General features: G+C 47.3%; 1 protein-coding gene across 4 annotated transcripts in view; it reads right to left on the reverse strand.

Annotated features, from left to right (window-relative positions):
- Positions 1 to 24,076, reverse strand: part of GPN1 (GPN-loop GTPase 1) — a 116,462-nt gene that overhangs the window by 23,434 nt on the left and 68,952 nt on the right. For 3 of the 4 annotated variants that reach the window (XM_043541929.1, XM_043541928.1, XM_043541927.1), the window contains 3 exons: positions 6,425 to 6,556; positions 6,144 to 6,269; positions 2,083 to 2,231 (listed from right to left, as the gene is read on the reverse strand). In XM_043541929.1, the coding sequence (XP_043397864.1) occupies positions 2,083 to 2,231; positions 6,144 to 6,269; positions 6,425 to 6,556 (407 nt within the window). The remainder of the gene's footprint in view (positions 1 to 2,082; positions 2,232 to 6,143; positions 6,270 to 6,424; positions 6,557 to 24,076) is intronic. The other variant, XM_043541930.1, reaches the window with a different exon arrangement.

Genomic DNA, 24,076 nt, shown 5'->3' on the forward strand with positions numbered 1-24,076 from the left:
ACTTCAAATGGGTGTATTTTTTGTATATAAACTATAAACATGTAACACTTTCACAAGATAGAAATACAAAACAGACAACAAAATTCAAAGTTAAATATTTGTAAAACCTAAAAAAAATACAAAAAACCCCAAAAATAAAACTGAACCCATAGAAGTCATACAAGGGCATCAATTATTCAAATGACTAAAGAGATAAATTAGTGACACCATAACTAAGGCTAAGATTTTGTCATGGATATTTTTAGTAAACGTCAGGGACAGGCTACGGGCTTCCATGAATTTTTCTTTATTAGCCTGTCCCTGATGTTTACTAAAAATATCCATGACAAAATGGGGAGCCGCTGCGGCGGGGTCGGCTGGGAGCTCGGGGGGGGCTCTCACCATCTGTGCGGGCTTGGAGTTCCAGGGTTCCCCTCTCCCTCCCCCTCCCCCCACAGCTCAAAGCTGCAGAGGTGGCCAGCAGCTGCGGGATCCCCCGCAGTGGCTCGGAGCCCCCAGGCGCCCATGGTGGTGAGGAGCAGCGGGGTACCCCTGCCCTGCAGTGGCAGGCAGGAGTTGTGGGGCAGCGGCCGGGAACTCCGGGGTCCCCCCACCATCCACGAGCTCCAAGGTACCCCTGCCACCCACAGGCGCTCGGAGGGCCTCACCACCTCAGGTGGCAGGGGTACCCTGCATCTCCCGGCCACCATGGGTGGCAGCAGGACCCTGTAGCTCTCAGCTGGCAGTTGGCTGAAGTCACAGAGGTCTTTGGAAGTCACAGATTTCACTATTTTTTGCCACTAAATTAGATACCACAATCCATTTCTTAATGTTAATTGGTAAAGCCAACTCATCCAGCACCCCTAAAATAACACAAGCTTGGAGAAAGAGAGAAAAGTTTTTGAGAGAGCACTGACTATGATGTTCCAGAACACATGCATTTTTGGAGAAATATAGAGCAGCAGTTCTCAAACTTTAGCAAGCTGAGGACTCCCATTTTGATTTAAAAATTTTTGTGGATCCCCAAGCCAGCTTTTAATTTTTCCCCGGGGGCGCTCAACAGCTGTTCCGAGGCGTGCAGGAGGCACTGGGAGGGAGAGGAGTTGATCAGCAGAGCTGCCGGCCCTGGACATGACTCGTGGACTGCCTAGAGCCAGACATGACTCGCAGATGCTGGGGTGTACTCTCGCAGAGCCCCAGGGGGGCCGTGAACCTCAGTTTAAGAACCGCTGGTATAGAGGATGTATGAAAGGTTGTCATGTGGCTGTTTGCATGTCCAGCATTCACTGTGTGTGGCCAATTTAGCCTTAAACAAACGCTGAGTCCAGTATATCTTGTTCTGGAAGAATAGTAAGTCTAAAGACAACCAGTTTGACTCTAATAAATTTGATCTTTTCATTGAAGGTCTACCTTTTTAATACCATAACTTCAGAATAAGTGTGCTTATGGAAAAAGCTATCACAAGAGATCAAACAGGTTATAAAATATAGCCTCTCTCTGTCTGAAAGGAATTCTTGCCTCCCTTCCAAACAGGCAGGCAGGGTCTGGTCACAGAAACTCAAGCATAGAACCATGTGCCCCCACTTTGCAGAGACTTTCTTGCCCATCTTTTTTTATGGCAGCAATGTAATGCAGTCACCACACTTCATTTAGCTGAAACACGGTCACTAACATGCCCCACCCCCAAGGGCTACTGCAACTGTGACTACTACTTTGTGGCTTTAGGACTACAATCACCCATCTGAGGAAACTCAGAAAAGAAACTGGGGAAGAAAAACCGGAACATCTTATTTATGAGAACAAACAAATGTACAGGGGGGCAGTGCCTGCTCATGCTCCCCCTTAGCTATGGGGCTGTGCGATGGGTTTTCTTAATCTCCGTGTAGGCATACCCATAGTGACCCACAGTTATTCCCACTGGCACTCTCCTCAACACCCTAACCTGCGTCAATACCCAGACCCCCGGGTCTCTCCAGTATAGGAGATCATGCTCCCCACTTTAGTCATGGCAATCATTTATCTCTGGCATCTTGACCTGTTCTTCACAAAGCAGCTAATCCCTCTCCCGCACCTCTCTGCACCTTGGGCAGCTTTACTACATACCATACCCCTGACAAAGAAATGGAAGTGCTTTGTGTAGCGCTTGCCCTCCTTGGAATAGGAGACACTGCATTTGTAGATTCCAGACTGCTCTGGGCCGAAGTCCTTGAAAGCTAGGGATCCATTCTCCAGTATGGAGCAATATTTGGAATCTAGAAGAGATAGAGAGATTATAGATTGTGGTCTTCTGTTCCAGCCACAGAGCTCCAAATCCAGCAGGTTATGACAAAATACTAAGCATGTTAATTAACCAGACATCCTGGGACACATTGACTACACTCTCAGTTTGTTCTTATTTGGTTTCTTGAACGTTTATAACTAAATTTGCCCAAATTTATTGTCAAAAGACAAAGCAGTATAATATGAAAGAGAGACATACATACTCTCCTTCTAGGAAGCACTCTTGCAGCATGTTCACCTTACACAAGTGTGCTTCAAAGATACTCATTTCAGATAGTATGATTTTACAAATTATGCATCACTAGAAGTTTAAGTTTAACCCACTAGTTTGTGCCAGCTTGCCATTAGTACTTCCCTACACTTTCCCATATCTTGTTTTGAATACAACATTCCAACCATTGATGAGCCACAAAAGTACTTCCTAACCATATTTGATACAAAGTATTAATGAATCTTTGCTTTGACAAGTTTCCTGTTTTCTAATATCAAAGCTGACTTCAGCTTTGGACAGTGTTGTGAGATGTCTGACATGGGTGAACAGAATTATGGGAAGAGCATAATACATTCAGTTAACATAACTTCCCAGCACTTTATTTATATAATACATATTATATAAATAATGTGTGCGTAATACCCATTAATGTGGTGTATACTACACCTAACATGTATTGGCTAACAAGCAATTTAAAAAACTTCTCACACATATATGATCTATTCATCCACCACTGAAAAATGCAGCCATCTCTGGGATGTTACATAGCAGATGTTTAACAGTCAAGCATCCCTCATGCACAACAATTCAAGACAAGAAGTAAAGAAGAACCCTACATCCAACTGAAACTAGAGGGAGGAGGCAATAATTTAGGGAAACAAAAATTAAATTTCCAGAGGTCTTCAGTTTTAAATATGAACCAAAAATGGCACTTCCAGCAGCACAGCCCCACTCCCAGCACAATTCTGAGGCATTAGGGTCAGTACTGCCTCAAGGGGGAGAGCACACCCTACTATGTCACCAACACTGCTTCCTGCAGTACAGCCCCATCTGGGGTCATGTCGGGGTACTGATATCAAAATGACTGAGCACACGGTAGATTTCTCCATCCCTTGTTTTTTCTCTTGAAGTCTCGTCTATATTACAGGATCAGAAAAGTAAGACAGATGAAAAAGGCTTTATACATCATCGACTCCCAACTTCTTCTTCTGTACATTATCGAGAGTTTATCGCTCTACAATTAAGTAGCACATTTTGAAGGGGCCTCACTTTCATCTGCAGAAGTTCCTTGATCATGCAAACAAATGACATGATCACAAGCTAACTGTCTAAACATCAGTTGTGCACACATACTGCAGGGCTCTACATGTACTAAAAATTGAAGACACAGTTTCATGCCCTAAATGCTCATGTACAGGCTGGTGCCCTGACTCCTTTCAGCTTGGGAGACCCAGGTGCCCTGGATGAAGGATAAACCCATTAAAACTCGGGCTGTCAAGCAATTAAAAAAATTAATTACAATTAATCACGCAATTAATTGTGCTGTTAAACTATAATAGAATGCCATTTAAATATTTTGGGATGTCTTCTACATTTTCAAATATATTGATTTCAATTATAATATAATACAAAGCATACAGTGCTCACTTTATATTTATTTTTGATTACAAGTATTTGCACTATAAAAAAATGAAAGAAATAGTATTTTTCAATTCACCTAATACAAGTACTGTAGTGCAATCTCTTTATCATGAAAGTTGAACCTGTACAAAAAAAAACTGCATTCAGAAATAAAACAATGTGAAATTTTAGAGCCCGCAAGTCCACTCAGTCCTACTTCTTGTTCAGCCAATTGCTCAGACAAACAAGTGTGTTTACATTTTCAGGAGATCATGCTGCCTGCTTTTGTTTACAATGTCACCTGAAATGAGAACAGGCATTCTCATGGCACTGCTGTAGCCAGCGTTGCAAGATATTTACGTGCCAGATGCGCTAAAGATGTATATGTCACTTCATGCTTCAATCATCATTCCAGGGGACATTCTGATGATGGGTTCTGCTCAATAACAATCCAAAGCAGTGCGGACCGACGCATGTTCGTTTTCATCATCTAAGTCAGATGCCACCAGCAGAAGGCTGATTTTCTTTTTTGGTGGTTCAGGTTCTGTAGTTTCCACATTAGAGTGTTGCTCTTTTAAGACTTCTGAAAGCATGCTCCATACTTTGTCCCTCTCAGATTTTGGAAGGTACTTCAGATTCTTAAACCTTGGGTCGAGTGCTGTAGCTATCTTAGAAATCTCACATTGATACCTTCTTTGAGTTTTGTGAAATCTGCAGTGAAAGTGTTCTTAAAATGAACAACGTGTGTTGAGTCATCATCTGAGACTGCTATAACATTAAATATATGGCAGAATGCCAGTAAAACAGAACAGGAGACATACAATTCTCCCCTCAAGGAGTTCAGTCACAAATGTAATTAACACATTTTTTTAATGAGCGTCATCAGCATGGAAGCATGTCCTCTGGAATGGTGGCCGAAGCATGAAGGGGCATACGAATATTTAGCATATCTGGTATGTAAATACCTTGCAATGCCAGCTACAAAAGTGCCATGCAAACGTCTGTTCTCACTTTCTGGTGACATTGTAATAAGAAGAGGGCAGCATTATCTCCTGTAAATGTAAATAAACTTGTTTGTCTTAGCGACTGGCTGAACAAGAAGTAGGACTGAGTAGACCTGTAAGCTCTGCATTTTTACATTTTGTTTCTGAATGCAGTTTTGTAACAAAAAAAAAAAATCTACATTTGTAAGTTGCACTACAGTACTTGTATGAGGTGAATAGAAAAATAAAATTTCTTATTTTTACAGTGCAAATATTTATAATAAAAAATAATATACACTGATTTCAATTACAACACAACTACAATATATATGAAAATGTAGAAAAACGTCCAAAATATTTAGTAAATTTCAATTGGTGTTCTATCATTTAACAGTGTCATTAATTTTTTTAATCGCAATTAACATTTTTAGTTAATTGTGTGAGTTAATTGACAGCCCTAATTAAAAAACAAAATTTGGGAGCTGGCTGCAGCTCCATTGGAAATAGGTGCCAAGTTCTTATAAGTATCATGGGGCCATTCACTCGCTCAAAAATTAGTTATTGGGCTCGATACAGGATACACAAAGTGAAATGCTCTGACCTGTGCTATGCAGGAGGTTGGACTAGATAATTGCAATGGTTGCTTCTGTCCTTAGAACCCATGATTCTGTCCCAAATGGAGGTGCCAGATAACAATACATCTGAGCAACGTTTGAGGACTATGGGTGAATTAGCACATATGAAAAGATCAGGACAAGTCTTGGAAGATTCAGGTGCTCCTAGGCCTTCTCTCCTGGGGTAAATTTCACCCTAAAGGTGAAGAAGTGAGCTGGAGATGCTGGTCCCAGCACAATAACACTAGAAGCTGGACTAGTTCCTTATGCTCGTGACTGACAACAGGCTAAACTGACACAAAGTGTGCTCAAAGCATTTGTAACAGCAAGTAAGGCTGATGGACCCAACTCTTACAAGTAAGAGGAGGCAAAGCAGCCAATAAATTAATCACAGAGAAAATCTAGATGAGCACCTTTTTTTGTCCAGTAGCAAAGCAGTGACTCCAGGCTCAAGCCAGCACTGGTCAGGAACACAATGAATACACCAGAAGAGATCTCACAAATACTGGATCCAATGCAAACCATTTGCGGGACAGAGAAGAGACAAATGGGGTGATATCCGGTAAGTTCTCTACCTTAACGAAGGGAGGCCTGGATTCATGCCACCTGCCTAGCCAACACGGGAATTAACAGAGAGCTTCAGTACTAAGAGGGACGTTGGAGGGCTTACAGCACCTTGAATTTCCTGCCCAGTGTCCTTGGTCCATTTGTAAACTTGATCCATCCATGTCTTTGTCCCCAGCTGTTCAGAGGAGCAGGGCAGGACTGTCCCTGCACTGTTAATGCGGATGAAGACATAAACTAAGGTACAACAAAGATTGTTGTTAGTCATCTCTACACAAAATGTAGATGCTGGGGCCAGACAAGGGGGTGGAGACTATGGGGCTCCACCGAATGAGTTACTGCCCCCAAGTAGAGCATTGGGTGGGGATGGAGGATGCCCTTCAGGCACTTACCCATCTCATTTTCCCTCCCATAGATGAGCTGGTTCATGTTCTCTCCTTGTGGGTGCCTTGACAATACTGGCTGAGCTTTAGCCCTTTGTAATGGAAGGATTTTTCGGGTTGGAATTGGAACATGAACAAACCCTGCAGAGGCAGGAGGAAGGGGAAACCTCACTCATTCTGGCACCCCACAAAACAAGCCACCACAGACAATAACTAGACAGAAAAGATCTCCTTGTGCTTCTCAGGCACATACAGGATCACTGCACCCACCATAGGAAGGTGAACACCAGCCATTCTACACATGCACAGTAGTATCACACTTTGGGGACCTTCTCTAGAAGCCTTAAGTCTATGACCAGCCCACACTTTTCTACTGAAAGTCTCTAGTTCCAATTCTAGGCCAAATAAGGGCCTGGAACCCACAGAAAGAGGCCAGAGGATTCCCAAGCCTCATCAGGAAAGCTTTGGGTTGATGTTTGTTAGAACCCCTTTTGACTGTTGGAGACTAACTTTCTCAGAAATGACATGCTATCATTGCTCAACTGAGGAAATGCGGTCAATATGACCCATAATAATCACTGGTGTTAATGACCAATGTAAGAGCTATCTTCATATCCCCATCACCATTAATGACCTGAGCTTTCACCAAATACAGCCCCAATAATCAGAAGGAGGCAGAAGATCTGGGACTTCCAGCCCTCCATGGGGAAGATCCATCTAGACGGCCTGCACAGCTAGGGCCCTTCTCTCCCTTACGCCCCCACTCTCCCAGTTACTATAATATAATTAGAGCTTGCTACAAGAATTCTCAGCTGTGACCTCAGCACCTGAAAAATCTAAAGGATACTTTCCACCCTTGGAGCTTCAAGTGCCTGAGCATTCCTCTGTGTGCTAAGTAACAGGGTGTCAGCTGTCTTTTCAACTTGATCATGGAATTGCTGAAAGTCATTGTAATTAGGGAGAGGAGCTACAGATGACTAGTCCACATTATCAGATAAAGTGATGTCAGACTCCCTGAGTCACTATATCAATAGGAACAACTGGTGGAACATACTCCGTTTCCAAGAGAGTATCAGTAATTATCAAACACTGGAGAGTAAGCTGGAAGTGGTTCCTGTACAACCTGAGTACATAACATAAAAACGGCCATACGCGGTCAGACCAATGGTCAGGGCCATCCCTAGCCATTTTGGTGCCCTACACAGCCCACCGCATGTGTGTGGTTCCAGGCCTCCACGGGGAGTGGGGCGGGGAGGAGCAGGCTTGGGGGCCAGGGCGGGAACCTCCCCCAAGCACTCACCAGCGGCGCAGAGCGGGTTGGGGCCAAGTTGCTCCACTTCCTGCCGTCCGGTGAGCAGGGTGGGCTTGACCCCTCACTCACGGGGCAGCAGGAAGTGGAGTGACCCGGCTCCAGCCTGCTCCGCTCTCCTCCCCTGGCTCCCAGCCTTGGGGGGCAGGGGAGAACCGCGCCCCAGCACTCACCGGTGGCGCGGCTGGGAGCCAGAGGCGCGGAGTGGCCTGGGGCCGGGTCACTCCACTTACCGCTGCCCAGTGAGTGCAGGGCAGGCCCAACCCCTGCTGCAGTCCTCAGGGGAAGGGGTAGAGTGGGATGGGGCTGGGGCAGAGCAGGAGCAGGGCCATGGAGAAGAGGCAGAGCAGGGGTGGAGCAGCATGCAGCTATGTAGGGCACCAGGAAATTTGGTGCCCTACACAGCTACATACTTTACGTATGGGAAGGACAGCTCTGCCAATGGTGTATCTAACCCAGTATCTTGTCTTCCGACAGTGGCCAGTGCCTCAGAGGGAAAGAACAGAACAGGGCAATCATCAAGTGATGCATCCCATTGTCCAGTCCCAGCTTCTGGCAGTCAGAGGTTTAGGGACACCCAGAGCATGGGGTTGTGCCCCTGACCATCTTGGCGAATAGCCTTTGATAGACCCATCCTCCATGAACTTCTCATTTTTTTTTGAACCCAGTTATGCTTTTGGCCTTCTCAACATCCCCTGGCAACAACTGCCACAGGCTGATTGTGCATTGTGTGAAGACTTATTTTCTTATGTTTGTTTTAAACCTGCTGCCCATTAATTGAATTGGGTGACTGCTGGTTTGTGTGTTATACAAAGGGGTAAATAACCCTTCCCTATTCACTTTCTCCACACCATTCATGATTTTATAGATCTCTATCATATCCCCCTCCTCAGTCACCTCTTTTCTGTCTTTATTCTCTCCTCCTGTGGAAACTGTTCCATACCCCTAATAATTTTTATTGCCCTTCTCAGTACTTTTGCCAACTCTAATATCTTTTTTTGAGATGGGGAAGGCCCGAATCGCACACAGTATTCAAGGTGTGGGCATACCATGGATTTCTATAGTTATTACAATATTTTCTGTCTTAGTATCTATCCCTTTCCTAATGGTTCCTAACATTGTTAGCTTTTTTTGACTGCTGCTGCACACTGAGCAGATGTTTTCAGAGAACAATCTACAATGACTCCAAGGTCTCTTTCTGGAGTGGTAACAGCTAATTTAGACCCCCTCATTTTGTATGTATAGTTGGGATTATGTTTTCCAATGTGAATTACTTTGTGTTTATGAACATTGGATTTCATCTGCCATTTTGTTGCCCGGTCACCTAATTTTGTGAGATCCCTTTGTAACTCTTCAGAGTCACCTTTGGATTTAACTATCTTGAGTAGTTTTGTATCATCTGCAAATGTTGACACCTCACTGTTCACCCCTTCTTCCAGATCATTTATGAATATGTTGAACAACAGTAGCCTTAGTACAGATCCTTAGGAGACCCTGCTATTTACCTCTCCACTGTGAAAACTGTTTATTCCTACCCATTGTTTCCTATCTGTTAACCAGTTACTGATCCATGAAAGTCCAAGAACACTATATCCACTGGATCATCCTTGCCACATGCTTGTTGACCCTCTAAAAGAATTCTAATAGATTAGTGAGACATGATTTCAGTTTATAAAAGCCCTGTTGACTCTTCCAATATATCATATTCATGTCTGTGTCTTATAATTCTGTTCTTTACTATAGTTCCAACCAATTTGCCTGGTACTGAAATTAGGCTTACCGGCCTGTAATTGCCAGGATCGCCGCTGGAACCTCAAAATTAAAAAATAATAAAAAAAAAAATCAGCAGTACATTAGCTATCCACCAGTCATCTGGTACAGAGGCCCGTTTAAGTCATATTACTGTTTAATTTATCAATTTCTTCCACAACCTCCTCTCTTGCCACCTCAGTGTGGGACAGTTTCTCAGATTTGTCACCTAAAAAGAATGGCTCAGGTGTGGGAATCTCCCTCACATCCTCTGCAGTGAAGATGGATGCAAAAAAATTCATGTAGCTTCTCTGCAATGGCTTGTCTTCCTTGAGTGCCCCTTTAGCATCTTGATCCTCCAGTGGCCCCACTGATTACTTGGCAGGCTTTCTGCTTCTGATGTACTTAAAAATACTTTGCTGTTAGTTCTTATGTCTAAAAGATGTTCCTCAAATACCACCTTGGACACTGCTGGTACTTTTCCTCTGTAGGGAGATGGGGATCAAACAAAGGTTTCCTGCCTTACGTAAATCCTTTTAAGGCTAGGGAAGGGGTTAATCTGGACTCTCTTCCATTGCCTACCCAAGAAGGACTGCTGAAAGATCCAGAAGAGATGAAAGAACTAACCTGAAGGGAAAGGCAAGGGTGAGTCCTGACTGAGACTGGGGTCCAGTCTGTAAGAAAAAATAACTGGAACTCTAAGCTACAGGAATGCTGCAACTTACCTAAAATAACATTTAGGTTGAGGAATTGCTTCTTGAAACCAGTATCTGTAAGATCTTAAAGTTTAGTATGCGTGTTTTGTTTTATTTGCTTTGTTATGTTTTCTATCCCTTATAATCACTTAAAATCTACCTTTTATAGTTAATAAACATATTTTTGTTTATTATTAAACCTAGTTTGTGCAATCCATATTGGGGGGCAAGAAGCTGTGCATATCTCTCTTCACATTGAGGGAGAGAGGGAATTTTTATGAGCTTGCACTGTGCAGATCTTTCTATACAGCTCAAGACAGTATTATTTTGGGTTTACTCTCCAAAAGGGGTGTGAACGTGAGTACTGGGTGAATCCTCTCACACAGAGCTGACTTCAGTCTGTGTCTGCAGCTGGATGTGGCCCTACCCACATGTGTGTGCTGCAAGAGGCCGGAGAGCCTAATTCAGCAAAACAGGGAGAGGGAATCCAGCCTGGTGGAGCAGGAGGGGCTCAGTGAAACTCCAGTACATCAGGTGGCATCCCAGAAAGGCAGTCCAACCTGTCACAGCAGATTCTGGTTACAGGAACCAAATATATCAAACCCAGCTCTTCTGCAGATTCTTCAGATGTGGAATATATCTCATAGGTAGGAGCTCAAGGAAACTGCACTGATGAAGTAGAGGTGTTGCCTGTAGGGCATACCAATGTAGTCATCATCAAGGGGGGTCAGATCCAGACCCCATAGGTGCAAAATCATAGTTCTCTCAAGAGCAATGCTGCTGCTTCTCTTTTTCTTATATTTTCCCCTCAGCACCAGATAGAAGAAAGAGAGAGCCTGACAAAATCTGTTTCTAGAGTTGATGGGGAGGAAGCAGCTGGCACCAGGGATGAACTTAGACCATGTCTATACTACCAAGTTATGTTGACACCCAAAAGTCTACATAATAAAAATCGGAATTGGGGGACAGTGATATCAGATACCAAGCTGGAAGGAGGAGGCTTCTGGACTGGGAAGAGAGAGCAGCCAGAGCCCACCTGGATGCAGGAGAGACCTATATGTATTGTGCTGAGGGTTGCTAGGCCTGTGGGCTCAGAGTTTCCTGTGCTGGGTTCAGATGCTCAATAAAACCTTCTGTTTTACGCTGGCTGAGAGTCACTCCGGTCTAGAGATCAGGGTGGCATTATTCCTTCTGGGAGTGGAGGCCCCAAGGGTCCAGTGCGAGTGGACTTCATAGGGGAGGGGGGAGAGACAGGCATGCTGAAGGCTCAGAGACGGCTGGTTCCAGGAGGCGGATGGGCCTATGGCTTAACCCTTGAGAGAGTGGACCCATGAGAAGGGCTGTCGCACTGAAGGGGGTTCCTCCCAGGGATCATACAGAGCCGAGAGACAGCACAAATCCTGAGAGTCCGTGACAACTTGGTAGCAGAAGATGGTTGGTGGATGCACCTTGTAGACAGTTGGCTGCGAGCGGAGGGGCTCTCCAGTGAGTGGATGCCAGCAATAAGACAAGGGAATTAAAGGAACCAGTGAGGAAACGGCCTATAACCAGCTCCCTAAAAGGGATATTGCACGTCTGTGCAGGGATGGATGGCTAGGCATTGGGAGGCTCACCAAGGAGCAGCTGATTGCCTGGCTGGTAGAGAGTGACCAGTCTGAGGAGCAAGTTACAGATCCCAGCAGGGCTTCTGGGATGCCCGGAGAGCCTGGGCGTAGCCAAGGGTGCAGTCAGCGTAGCAGCCGGGAGTCTATCAGACCTGATTCCCTGGTCAGCAGGGGGTTGCCCAATCAGGTTTCTCCCCAGAGGAGCTGTGGAGACTGGAGCTGTAGAGGAGAGCGAAGGAGATGGAACTGGAGGAGCTGAGGCTGGTGGACAGAGAGAACGAGAGTACCATGCAGAACAGCAAAAGCAGGAACTGGAATTGGAGGAGAGGTGGGCCAAGAGGGCCTGCTGGGGAGCGGAGGAGGGAAGGGGGTAAAGTGGAGAAGGACCCTGAGATGCCAGTTCTACAGGGAATCTGGACACCAAGTTGTTGTCGCAGTTTAAGGGGATGGGGGAGATATTGATGCCTACCTCACAGCCTTTGAGAAAGCTTGTGATTTGAACCAGATTGACCTCGTGGACAGGCTCCGCTGTCTAATCCCCATGCTGGGTCTCAAGGCCACAGAGGCGTTCAGCCAAATGTATGGTATTGAGACTGGGGACTATGAACTGTTCAAACAGGCTTTGCTGCTAAAGTTTCAATTGACCCCTGAGTCATACAGGAAAAGATTCCAAGGTTATGCAAGACTGCAGGTGTCACTTACAAGGAGGTCACCAACCTGCTGGGGGAATCTCTCTGCAAGTGGGAAAAGGGTGCAGGGGCCACTACCGCAGAGAGCATGTATAACCTGGTGGGCACTGGAGCAGCTGTATGACAACTGCCCTCCAAAATGTAAGATGTGGTTAGTGGACAGGAAGCCTAAAGATCTGTGCAGTGCAGGTAAACTGGCAAATGAGTTTGTGGACAGCAGATCAGGGGCAGGAGGGAGACCCCCATCAGGGACTCAGAAGGGGAGTCACCCACAGACCCCTCAAAGGTGGGATTCCAGTGTTGCTGGCACCCAGTGCCAGAGGCGAACAACAGCAAGGTTCGTTGCCCAGTATGCATCACCCAATAATCACAACGGGGTGGAGAAGCAGAAAAGTTTATTTGCAGCTGCAAACAAGGTACAGGGAGAATAGAATCTCAAATCCTGCACACCGAGCAGGAAGTTACACAGGCTTTTATACATCCTTTCTTCAGCATACTTATCCAATAGCAAACTGCCCTAAGTATCCATATAGCCAGCCAATCCAGTTACCAGCTAGTTCCCTTGTTCTCTGTACCATCTGTTAAACCATACATAAAGTTGCATTATTCAGCATTGTTCTTCCATATCTGCCCTGTTTGGCCTTGTTTAGTTTCAGGCAGTCTGACTCTGCAACATATTGTTGCAGATCCTCAGCATAACTGCTGCGAGTGCTTCCAGGCGGGGGGGCCAAGGACACTTGGGCCTAGTGTAAGGGGGCTTCATCGACACTCGTGGTCTTCCATCCCCTCGAGTTACCTAGTGGCCATGCCCCAGTGTCCCCAACACCAGGAAGTACCTCTCAGGGGTGCTCATGAATGCTGGGATGGGCCAACCCCCCTCATGGGACTTGAGGGACCTGAAATGTAATTACTGTGGCCAAAAAGGACACAAGGTGGCGCAATGCCTGAAGATGAAGGAAATGGTGGCCAAGCAGAACCCTCGGAGTGTCAACAGGGTGGAAGCCCACCCACAGGGAGCAGCACCAGTCCAGGGGGCCGTGGTCGATGTGGTAGGACCAGGGGGAGGGGAGGGTCAGGCCAGGCCAGGCCAGCTGGGGAAGGCAGGGGCTCCAGCCCCAGAGCGCCTGCACTCAATTCACTGGGTGAGCATGGGACAGACCCCTGGAGACAATGCCACATCATCCCTATTGAGGTGAGGGGAAGGAGTGTCCAGGGGTTCTGGGACACAGGTGTGGAGGTGACACTGGCCTGTCCGGAGATGGTGAACCCAGAGCAGCTAGTGCCCAATGCATACCTGACTGAGCGGGATGTTCGGGCCCCCCATCAATGTGCCTGTAGAGAGGATACATCTGAAATGGGGGGCTAAGGAGGTGCTCTAAAGAGGTCGGGGTGCATGTTCAGCTACCCATGGAGGTGCTAATGGGTAATGACTTGGAGGACTGGTTGGATGGCCCTCAGAGCGCCCTGGTCCTTACCTGGAGCCAGAGCCAGCAACGGACACCCGGTCCCAGTCTGACAGCACGGAACCTCCCAATGGAGGGGGGCTGGGGGAGCGAAGCACCGAAGGTAGAGCCTGAACCTCTGTCCCAAAGTGGGGAAACTGCACAACCTTGTCCAACCAGAGCTGTGCCCTAAACCCAGCAGCTGAGTTCCAGACAGAGCTATAGGAGGATCCCTCCTTAGAGAAGCTGAGGGCCCTTGCTGGCCACAGTGGTGCAGGACCCCTGGGGAGGACCACCACTAGAGATTCTGGTGGGAGAAGGGATTCCTGTACCAGAAATGGGCTGGTCCGGGGCACACTGAACTTTGGAAAGTCAGGAAGCAGCTGGTGGTTCCCCAGACTGTTCCCCACACACTGCTGTACTTGGCCCATGATATTCCCTTTTTGGGGCATCAGGGAATCTGGTGCACAAGGCAGAGGCTGCTGCAGAACTTTTACTGGCCCGGGGTCTTTAGCACAGTCCAACAGTATTGCAGTGGACTTGGGAGACAACGATATCGGATACCCAGCTGGACGGAGGGGGCTTCTGGACTGGGGGAAGAGGCAGCCAGAGCCCACTTGGATAGACCTAGATGTACTGTGCTGTGGGATGCTAGGCCCGAGGGCCCAGAGAGTTTCTTGTGCTGGGTTCAGATGCTCAATAAAGCCTGTTTTATGCTGGCTGAAAGTCACTCCGGTCTAGAGATCAGGGTTGCATTATTCCCTCTGGAAGCGGAGGCTCCAGGGGTCCAGAGCGAGCGGACTCCCTGGAGGGGCCCCTCGGCGAGAGATAGGTGTGCTGAGAGGTGCGATTCCAGAAGGCGGAGGGGCCTATGGCTTAACCCCCAAGAGAGAGTGGACCTCTGAGAAGGGCTGCCACGCTGAAAGGGGTTCCTTCCAGGGATCATACAGAGCCAAGAGAGAGCACGACTCCTATGAGTCTATAACACAATGGTGACATTTGGTGCCTTATATTCCAGTAAGAAAATGATTAAAATGCCTGTGCATGTATTGGCAGTGCCTGCAATCGCCATGTGTAGGAAAAAAAATAAAAATGATTTACCATTATAAAACTTTGTGTTTCTTGCACAAGAAACAGTGCACAGAAACACACAGATGCTTGGTGGTAAAGGAGTAACTAGGGAATAGAATCATAGAATATCAGGGTTGGAAGGGACCTCAGGAGGTCATCTAGTCCAACCCCCTGCTCAAAGCAGGACCAATCCCCAATCAAATCATCCCAGCCAAGGCTTTGTCAAGCCTGACCTTAAAAACTTCCAAGGAAGGAGATTCTACCACCTCCCTAGGTAACGCATTCCAGTGTTTCACCACCCTCTTAGTGAAAAAGTTTTTCCTCATATCCAACCTAAACCTCCCCCACTGCAACTTGAGACCATTACTCCTTGTCCTGTCCTCTTCTACCACTGAGAATAGTCTAGAACCATCCTCTCTGGAACCACCTTTCAGGTAGTTGAAAGCAGCTATCAAATCCCCCCTCATTCTTCTTTTCCGCAGACTAAACAATCCCAGTTCCCTCAGCCTCTCCTCATAAGTCATGTGTTCCAGACCCCTAATCATTTTTGTTGCCCTTCGCTGGACTCTCTCCAATTTATCCACATCCTCCTTGTAGTGTGGGGCCCAAAACTGGACACAGTACTCCAGATGAGGCCTCACCAATGTCGAATAGAGGGGAATGATCACGTCCCTCGATCTGCTCGCTATGCCCCTACTTATACATCCCAAAATGCCATTGGCCTTCTTGGCAACAAGGGCACACTGCTGACTCATATCCAGCTTCTCGTCCACTGTCACCCCTAGGTCCTTTTCCGCAGAACTGCTGCCTAGCCATTCGGTCCCTAGTCTGTAGCTGTGCATTGGGTTCTTCCGTCCTAAGTGCAGGACCCTGCACTTATCCTTATTGAACCTCATCAGGTTTCTTTTGGCCCAATCCTCCAATTTGTCTAGGTCCCTCTGTATCCTATCCCTGCCCTCCAGCGTATCTATCACTCCTCCCAGTTTAGTATCATCCGCAAATTTGCTGAGAGTGCAATCCACACTATCCTCCAGATCATTTATGAAGATACTGAACAAAACCGGCCCCAGGACCGACCCCTGGGGCACTCCACTTGACACCGGCTGCCAACTAGACATGGAGCCATTGATCACTACCCGTTGAGCCTGACAATCTAGCCAACTTTCTACCCACCTTATAGTGCATTCATCCAGCCCATACTTCTTTAACTTGCTGACAAGAATACTGTGGGAGACCGTGTCAAAAGCTTTGCTAAAGTCAAGAAACAATACATCCACTGCTTTCCCTTCATCCACAGAATCAGTAATCTCATCATAGAAGGCTATTAGATTAGTCAGGCATGACCTACCCTTGGTGAATCCATGCTGATCACTTTCCTCTCGTGTAAGTGCTTCAGGATTGATTCCTTGAGGACCTGTTCCATGATTTTTCCAGGGACTGAGGTGAGGCTGACTGGCCTGTACTTCCCAGGATCCTCCTTCTTCCCTTTTTTAAAGATGGGCACTACATTAGCCTTTTTCCAGTCATTTGGGACTTCCCCTGTTTGCCACGAGTTTTCAAAGATAATGGCCAATGGCTCTGCAATCACATCCGCCAATTCCTTTAGCACTCTCGGATGCAACTCGTCCGGCCCCATAGACTTTTGCACGTCCAGCTTTTCTAAATAGTCCCTAACCACCTCTTTCTCCACAGAGGGCTGGCCATCTACTCCCCATGTTGTGATGCCCAGCGCAGCAGTCTGGGAGCTGTCCTTGTTAGTGAAGACAGAGGCAAAAAAAGCATTGAGCACATTAGCTTTTTCCACATCCTCTGTCACTAGGTTGCCTCCCTCATTCAGTAAGGGGCCCACACTTTCCTTGGCTTTCTTCTTGTTGCCAACATACCTGAAGAAACCCTTCTTGTTACTCTTGACATCTCTTGCTAGCTGCAGCTCCAGGTGCGATTTAGCCCTCCTGATTTCATTCCTACATGCCCGAGCAATATTTTTATACTCTTCCCTGGTCATATGTCCAACCTTCCACTTCTTGTAAGCTTCTTTTTTATGTTTAAGATCCGCTAGGATTTCACTGTTAAGCCAAGCTGGTCGCCTGCCATATTTACTATTCTTTCGACTCATCGGGATGGTTTGTCCCTGTAACCTCAACAGGGATTCCTTGAAATACAGCCAGCTCTCCTGGACTCCTTTCCCCTTCATGTTAGTCCCCCAGGGGATCCTACCCATCCGCTCCCTGAGGGAGTCGAAGTCTGCTTTCCTGAAGTCCAGGGTCCGTATCCTGCTGCTTACCTTTCTTCCCTGTGTCAGGATCCTGAACTCAACCAACTCATGGTCACTGCCTCCCAGATTCCCGTCCACTTTTGCTTCCCCCACTAATTCTTCCCTGTTTGTGAGCAGCAGGTCAAGAAAAGCTCCCCCCCTAGTTGGCTCTTCTAGCACTTGCACCAGGAAATTGTCCCCTACGCTTTCCAAAAACTTCCTGGATTGTCTATGCACCGCTGTATTGCTCTCCCAGCAAATATCAGGAAAATTAAAGTCACCCATGAGAACCAGGGCGTGCGATCTAGTAGCTTCTGCGAGTTGCCGGAAGAAAGCCTCATCCACCTCATCCCCCTGGTCCGGGGTCTATAGCAGACTCCCACCACTACATCACTCTTGTTGCTCACACTTCTAAACTTAATCCATAGACACTCAGGTTTTTCTGCAGTTTCATACCGGAGCTCTGAGCAGTCATACTGCTCCCTTACATACAGTGCTACTCCACCACCTTTTCTGCCCTGCCTGTCCTTCCTGAACAGTTTATAACCATCCATGACAGTACTCCAGTCATGTGAGTTATCCCACCAAGTCTCTGTTATTCCAATGACATCATAATTCCTTGACATCACCAGGACCTCCAGTTCTCCCTGCTTGTTTCCAAGACTTTGTGCATTTGTATACAAGCACTTGAGATAACCTGCTGATCGCCCCTCCTTCTCAGTATGAGGCAGGAGCCCGCCCCTCACAGACGTTCCTGCCTGTGTTTCCTCCCGGTATCCCGCTTTCCCACTTACTTCAGGGCTTTGGTCTCCTTCCCCCGGTGAACCTAGTTTAAAGCCCTCCTCACTAGGTTAGCCAGCCTGCTTGCAAAAATGCTCTTCCCTCTCTTTGTAAGATGGAGCCCATCTCTGCCCAGCACTCCTCCTTCATGGAACACCATCCCATGGTCAAAGAATCCAAAGCTTTCTCTCCGACACCACCTGCGTAGCCATTCGTTGACTTCCACGATCCGACGGTCCCTGCCCTGTCCTTTTCTTTCCATGGGGAGGCTGGACGAGAACACCACTTGCGCCTCCAACTCCTTTATCCTTCTTCCCAGAGCCACGTAGTCCGCAGTGATCCGCTCAAGGTCATTCTTGGCAGTATCATTGGTGCCCACGTGGAGAAGCAGGAAGGGGTAGCGATCCGAGGGCTTGATGAGTCTCGGCAGTCTCTCCGTCACATCACGAATCTTAGCCCCTGGCAAGCAGCAGACTTCTCGGTTTTCCCGGTCAGGGCGGCAGATAGATGACTCAGTCCCCCGGAGGAGAGAGTCCCCGACCACCACCACCCGCCTCCTTCTCTTGGGAGTGGTGGTCGTGGAACCCCCCATCTCAGGACAGTGCATCTCATGCCTTCCAACCAGCGGAGTCTCCTTCTGCTCCCTTCCCTCAGACGTATCATCTGGTCCACTCTCCGCATTAGTACCTGTGGAGAGAACATGAAAGCGGTTAGTTACCTGTGTCTGCGTTGCTGAAACCCGGACATCCCTCCTTCTTCTTCTGGAGGTCACATGTTGCCAAGCCTCTTCACTGGCCTCTTGGCTCCGCTGTGCAACCTGCTCTAAATTTTTAGAGCTTTGTGCCCGTAGAAGCATATCCTGACTTTTGTCCAGGAAATCCTCAGTTTATCGTATGCAACGCAGGGTTGTTATCTGTTGCTCCAGACCTTCAATCTTCTCTTCCAATATGGAGACCAGCTTGCACTTTGTACAGACAAAGTCGCTTCTGTCCTGTGGAAGAAAGACAAACATGGCACATCCAGCGCAAGTCACAATAGCTGAACCCCCCCCTTCCATATCACCTTCCTACTATGAGCTTCCTCAGAGAAGTTGGCAAGATGTAAGCCTCACTGGGCTCACTCCAGGCAAACTCCCAGGCAAACTCCTGCTGTGTGCTGCTCTGCTGTCCCCCGCTGCTCAGCTGGTTCGCCGCCGCTCAGCTGGTTCGAGAAGCTCTGGCTATTTTTAAACAGCCAGGCTTCCCTGAAACAAACAAGCAGACAGCCCCAAGGCCCGCCCCCTGCAGGCTACCAGCCAATCAGGCACTCGCTCAGGCTCTCACACTGCCCTCCCAGCAAACACACACACGCTTGGATACTTACTCAGCAAACAAGCACTCGGATACTCACCAATCCCAGGCAAACTCCTGCAGACTTTCATAACTGTGTGTAGGCCTAGCTATCATCGTGAAAGTTGTAGGACGGGGTGGAATGAAGGAGAAACCGAGAAGTCCCGGAAAGTGGAAAGGACGGTGTGGGCAGAGTTGGGGGGAGGAGGGGCAATGGAACAGTTTGGAACGTACTGCAGTGGAGGCAGAGCACGGATCTGCTCAGTCTGCAGCATTAAGGACATCAGGATCTACCTTTGCTCCTCCATTACTTTAATCATCCACTCAGTTGCATCATTAACAAACACGTGATTCTCTTTTCTATCCTGCCATTCAGCTTCCCAGCACTCCTTGCGTTCCCTTTTTTCTTCATTGGCGCACTGCAGTACCTCCCAGAACATTTCTTTGCTGCATCTTGGACGCTTTCTTATCTGGTGGAGACGCTTGACCAGGGTGCCAGGAGTGTTCCTGAAGGTGTTTGCATCTGGTGAAGCACAGGAGACAATGCACAGAAGCGGGATTGTTAAATTCATGCACAGTATTGAAACATTTCAGTTAAATACACCTTTTGCAACATTGCAATCACTTTCTCACTGACCCTAGCCAGGCACACATCTCTGTGAACACCCAAAACATGGTAAGTGTTGGCGTGTGCATGGGGGGGGGGGGGGGGCGGAATGGGAGGGCACTCCACATGGGGAAAAGAGCACACACTCTTTGCAAGGGTCGTGGTGAAGCATTCTAGCATCCCACATGTTAGGATATAGATATTCAGGCCTGTCGGTAAAGGCCTGTACTCGAAGAATTTAGGTGTATTCTTATCACTTGGCTAGTTAGAGGTATAAAAGAAAGAATCAAAATCACTGTCTGCCAGTGTAAGGTCCTTCTCTTACTGTGACAGTCTGAAGCCCTATTCTTAGATTAAGGCCTTTGGCTAAGCAACAGGCAGCCATAAACGGGGAAGCACCGGTCGCATCCTCACATTCCAAACTAGGCACATTGAAAGAAGGTCGCTATTCGGCTGTTAGGAATACAATCCTGTCCTGAAAAAAGAAAAGGAGTACTTGTGGCACCTTAGAGACTAACCAATTTATTTGAGCATAAGCTTTCGTGAGCTACAGCTCACTTCATCGGATGCATCCAATGAAGTGAGCTGTAGCTCACGAAAGCTTATGCTCAAATAAATTGGTTAGTCTCTAAGATGCCACAAGTACTCCTTTTCTTTTTGTGAACACAGACTAACACGGCTGTTACTCTGAAACCAATCCTGTCCTGATAGTGCCTATCACCTCCACAGAAGGGGAAGTGCCTAGAAAATGTAAAAGGAAACTTAGTTTGATAGCATCCTGTCTGGCAAGAACTCACTTATCAATAGCTAGGATGTGAAATCCTCACTTCTGTATTGTTTTGTCATTATGGTTCCCACTTTGCTATTCAAGAATTATAACATTCATAAACCAGTCGGAGAACACTTCAATCTCTCTGGTCACGCAATCACAGACATGAGGGTCGCTATCTTAAAGCAAAAAAACTTCAAAACCAGACTCCAGCGAGAAACTGCTGAATTGGAATTCATTTGCAAATTGGATACTATTAATTTGGGCTTGAATAGAGACTGGGAGTGGCTAAGTCATTATGCAAGGTAGCCTATCTCCCCTTGTTTTTTTCCTACAACCCCCCCCCCGCAAGACGTTCTGGTTAAACTTGGATTATTGCTGTGCACATTGTAAGATAAGTTATTGCCAGCAGGAGAGTGAGTTTGTGTGTGTGGTTTTTGGAGGGGGGTGTGTGGGGGGGGGGGTGAGAAAACCTGGATTAGTGCTGGAAATGACCCACCTTGATTATCATGCGCATTATAAAGAGAGGTTTCAAAGAGGGATGGGCTGGGATTTGTGCTGGAAATGGCTCTACTTGATGATCACTTTAGATAAGCTGTTACCAGCAGGAGAGTGGGGTGGGAGGAAGTTTTGTTTCATGGTCTCTGTGTGTATATAATGTCTTCTGCAGTTTCCACGATATGCTATGCATCCGATGAAATGAGCTGTAGCTCACGAAAGCTCATGCTCAAATAAACTGGTTAGTCTCTAAGGTGCCACAAGTACTCCTTTTCTTTTTACGAATACAGACTAACACGGCTGTTACTCTGAAACCTGTCACTTTGCTATTGTTTGTCTGTATAATCTCTGTCTGGTTCTGTGATTGTTCCTGTCTGCTGTATAATTAATTTTGCTGGGTGTAAACTAATTAAGGTGGTGGGATATAATTGGTTACATAATCATGTTACAATATGTTAGGATTGGTTAGTTAAATTTCAGGAAAATGATTGGTTAAGGTATAGCTAAGCAGAACTCAAGTTTTACTATATAGTCTGCAGTCAATCAGGAAGTGAGGGGGTGTGGGTAGGGGAGATGGGAAAAGGGAATGGGGGTAAGGAAATTGTAATCATGTTTTGCTAAAGTGGGAGGATGGGAACAGGGAATGGGGGTGGGGAAATTGGAATCATGTTTAGCTAAGGGCAGAAATGGGAACAGGGAATGGGGGTAAGGAAATTGGAATCATGTTTGGCTAAGGGCAGGAATGGGAACAAGGACACAGGCGTAAGGCTCTGTGGTGTCAGAGCTGGGAAGGGGGACACTAAGGAAGGAAACTGGAATCATGCTTGCTGGAAGTTCACCCCAATAAACATCAAATTGTTTGCACCTTTGGACTTCGGGTATTGTTGCTCTCTGTTCATGCGAGAAGGACCAGGGAAGTAAGTGGGTGAAGGAATAAGCCCCCAACACCACACTTTTCCACAGACGGGGCATTCCAGCAGACATCTCACTGCTAAGGGTAAGCAGGAAAATGAAGGTACATCTACTCCATGCTTGTGGCTTCCGCTCTGCTCCGTATGCTGCTCCCCGATGTGCCGCTTTGGTCCCTGCACAAATGATTGCCTAATGGCACAGGAAAGTTTCCTACAATGGGGGAAGGAACAAAGCTGCTCTGTCATGGAACCTTTGGCAAAGGATTGCCGAGTACCTCCAGGAAACTTTCCTGGAGATCTCTCTGGAGTATTCCCGTGAGATCTCAGCATGCATCAACACCCTATTCTGCTGTACTGATTAGCTACGCAGGGAAATGTCCAGCTCACAGAAACACAGCCAGCCTTGTACATGTCTATACCCTGAACCCAACTCTGCACTACACAAGCCACGGCCATTGACCCGGCATCTCATCTCCTGGTTCTTGCTCCTCAGAGAGCAACTGCTGAGACTGGCTAGGCACCTCTGGAGTGGAGAACAGTTCCTGGCTACCTGCCCCACCGGGAACTGCACATCCTTGTCTAACTCCACCTCTTCATCAATAACTTCGTCCTCTGGGTTAGATCCTCTTTCCGCTGACTCCCTGCCCTCCGAAATATCTACGGGGCTCTTGGCGGTGGAGGTGGGGTCACCACCGAGGATGCCGTCCAGCTCCCTATAGAACCGGCAGGTGTTAGGTGAAGCACCCGAGCAATGGTTTGTGTCCCTCGCCTTATGGTTCACCTGCCTCAGCTCCTTTATCTTCGCTCTGCACTGCAGCATGTCCTGATCATAGCCCTTTTCGCACAAGCCACAAGAAATCTGCCCGTAGGTATCTCAATCCCTATGGCTCAGGACCAGCTGGGACTGCACAGCCTCATCTCCCCATATACTGATCAGATCCAACAGCTCCACAGTGGTCCAACGGGAGAGCGTTTGGTGTGATAACCCACCATGGTCATCTGGGAAGATGCGATGAGACCTCTCCACACCAAGCCATCAGGAAACTGAATGTAAAAAATTCCTGGGGCTTCTAAGGGGGAAGGGCAGATATTTGGTTACCTGGCTGCAGGGCAGTGGAGTTCAAACAGCTGACCAGAGAGGTCAGGATGGACATTGTGGGACACCTCCTGGAGGCCAATTAAAGCAATGAAATCAGGCGTGGTCTCTACACTGGCACTTTGTCGAGAAAAACATAGAGGAAAAAGATGCAAGTCTCTCATTGGGGTGGATGTATTTAGTCGCCAAAACCAGACATTTTTCCTGACAAAAGTCATATCGCAGTGTGTATGCACTCACTGTTTGGTCGAAAAAGGCAGTTTTTGGTGACAAAACTTGGTAGCGTAGACAAGGCCTCAGAGATAGCACCAGAGATGTAGGTGACACTGGAACTCTGGAGCTGCCCATGGTGCTGAGGTTGTAGCCAGCACCAAGATGTCAGCACTCAAGTGCATCACTAACTTTTGGGGTTCAACTATCAAATGGAAGCTCTTAGAAGACATAGGCACTGCAGTCTTGTCACCAGGTAGTAGCCAAGGAGTTCTTTGGCACCAGCTGGAAATAGGACGGAGCTGGGGCCAAAGTCTTTGGCAGCTAAGACCTTGCATGTCAGAGCACACACTTAGTTCACGAGCCCCTCCAGGCTTCTTCTTTCCTACCATAACCAAATCCTTACTTTGCACTGCTAATGGTGCCAAAGTAATTTTATGGAGCCCAGGAGGATTTTGGAGCTGACAAAAACTGCCTTGAGCCATGCATATTGCTCCAGCTTGTAGCTGCCAAGGGTTCTTCCTACTTCTTTCTTAGCCCTGGTCTACACTACGCGTTTAGGTCGAATTTAGCAGCATTTGATTTAACCCTGCATCCGTCCACACGACCAAGCCTGTTTTGTCAACTTAAAGGGCTCTTAAAATCGATT

This window comes from Chelonia mydas, chromosome 3 (genome assembly GCF_015237465.2).
Source record: "Chelonia mydas isolate rCheMyd1 chromosome 3, rCheMyd1.pri.v2, whole genome shotgun sequence".
NCBI classification, from domain to species: Eukaryota; Metazoa; Chordata; order Testudines; family Cheloniidae; genus Chelonia; species Chelonia mydas.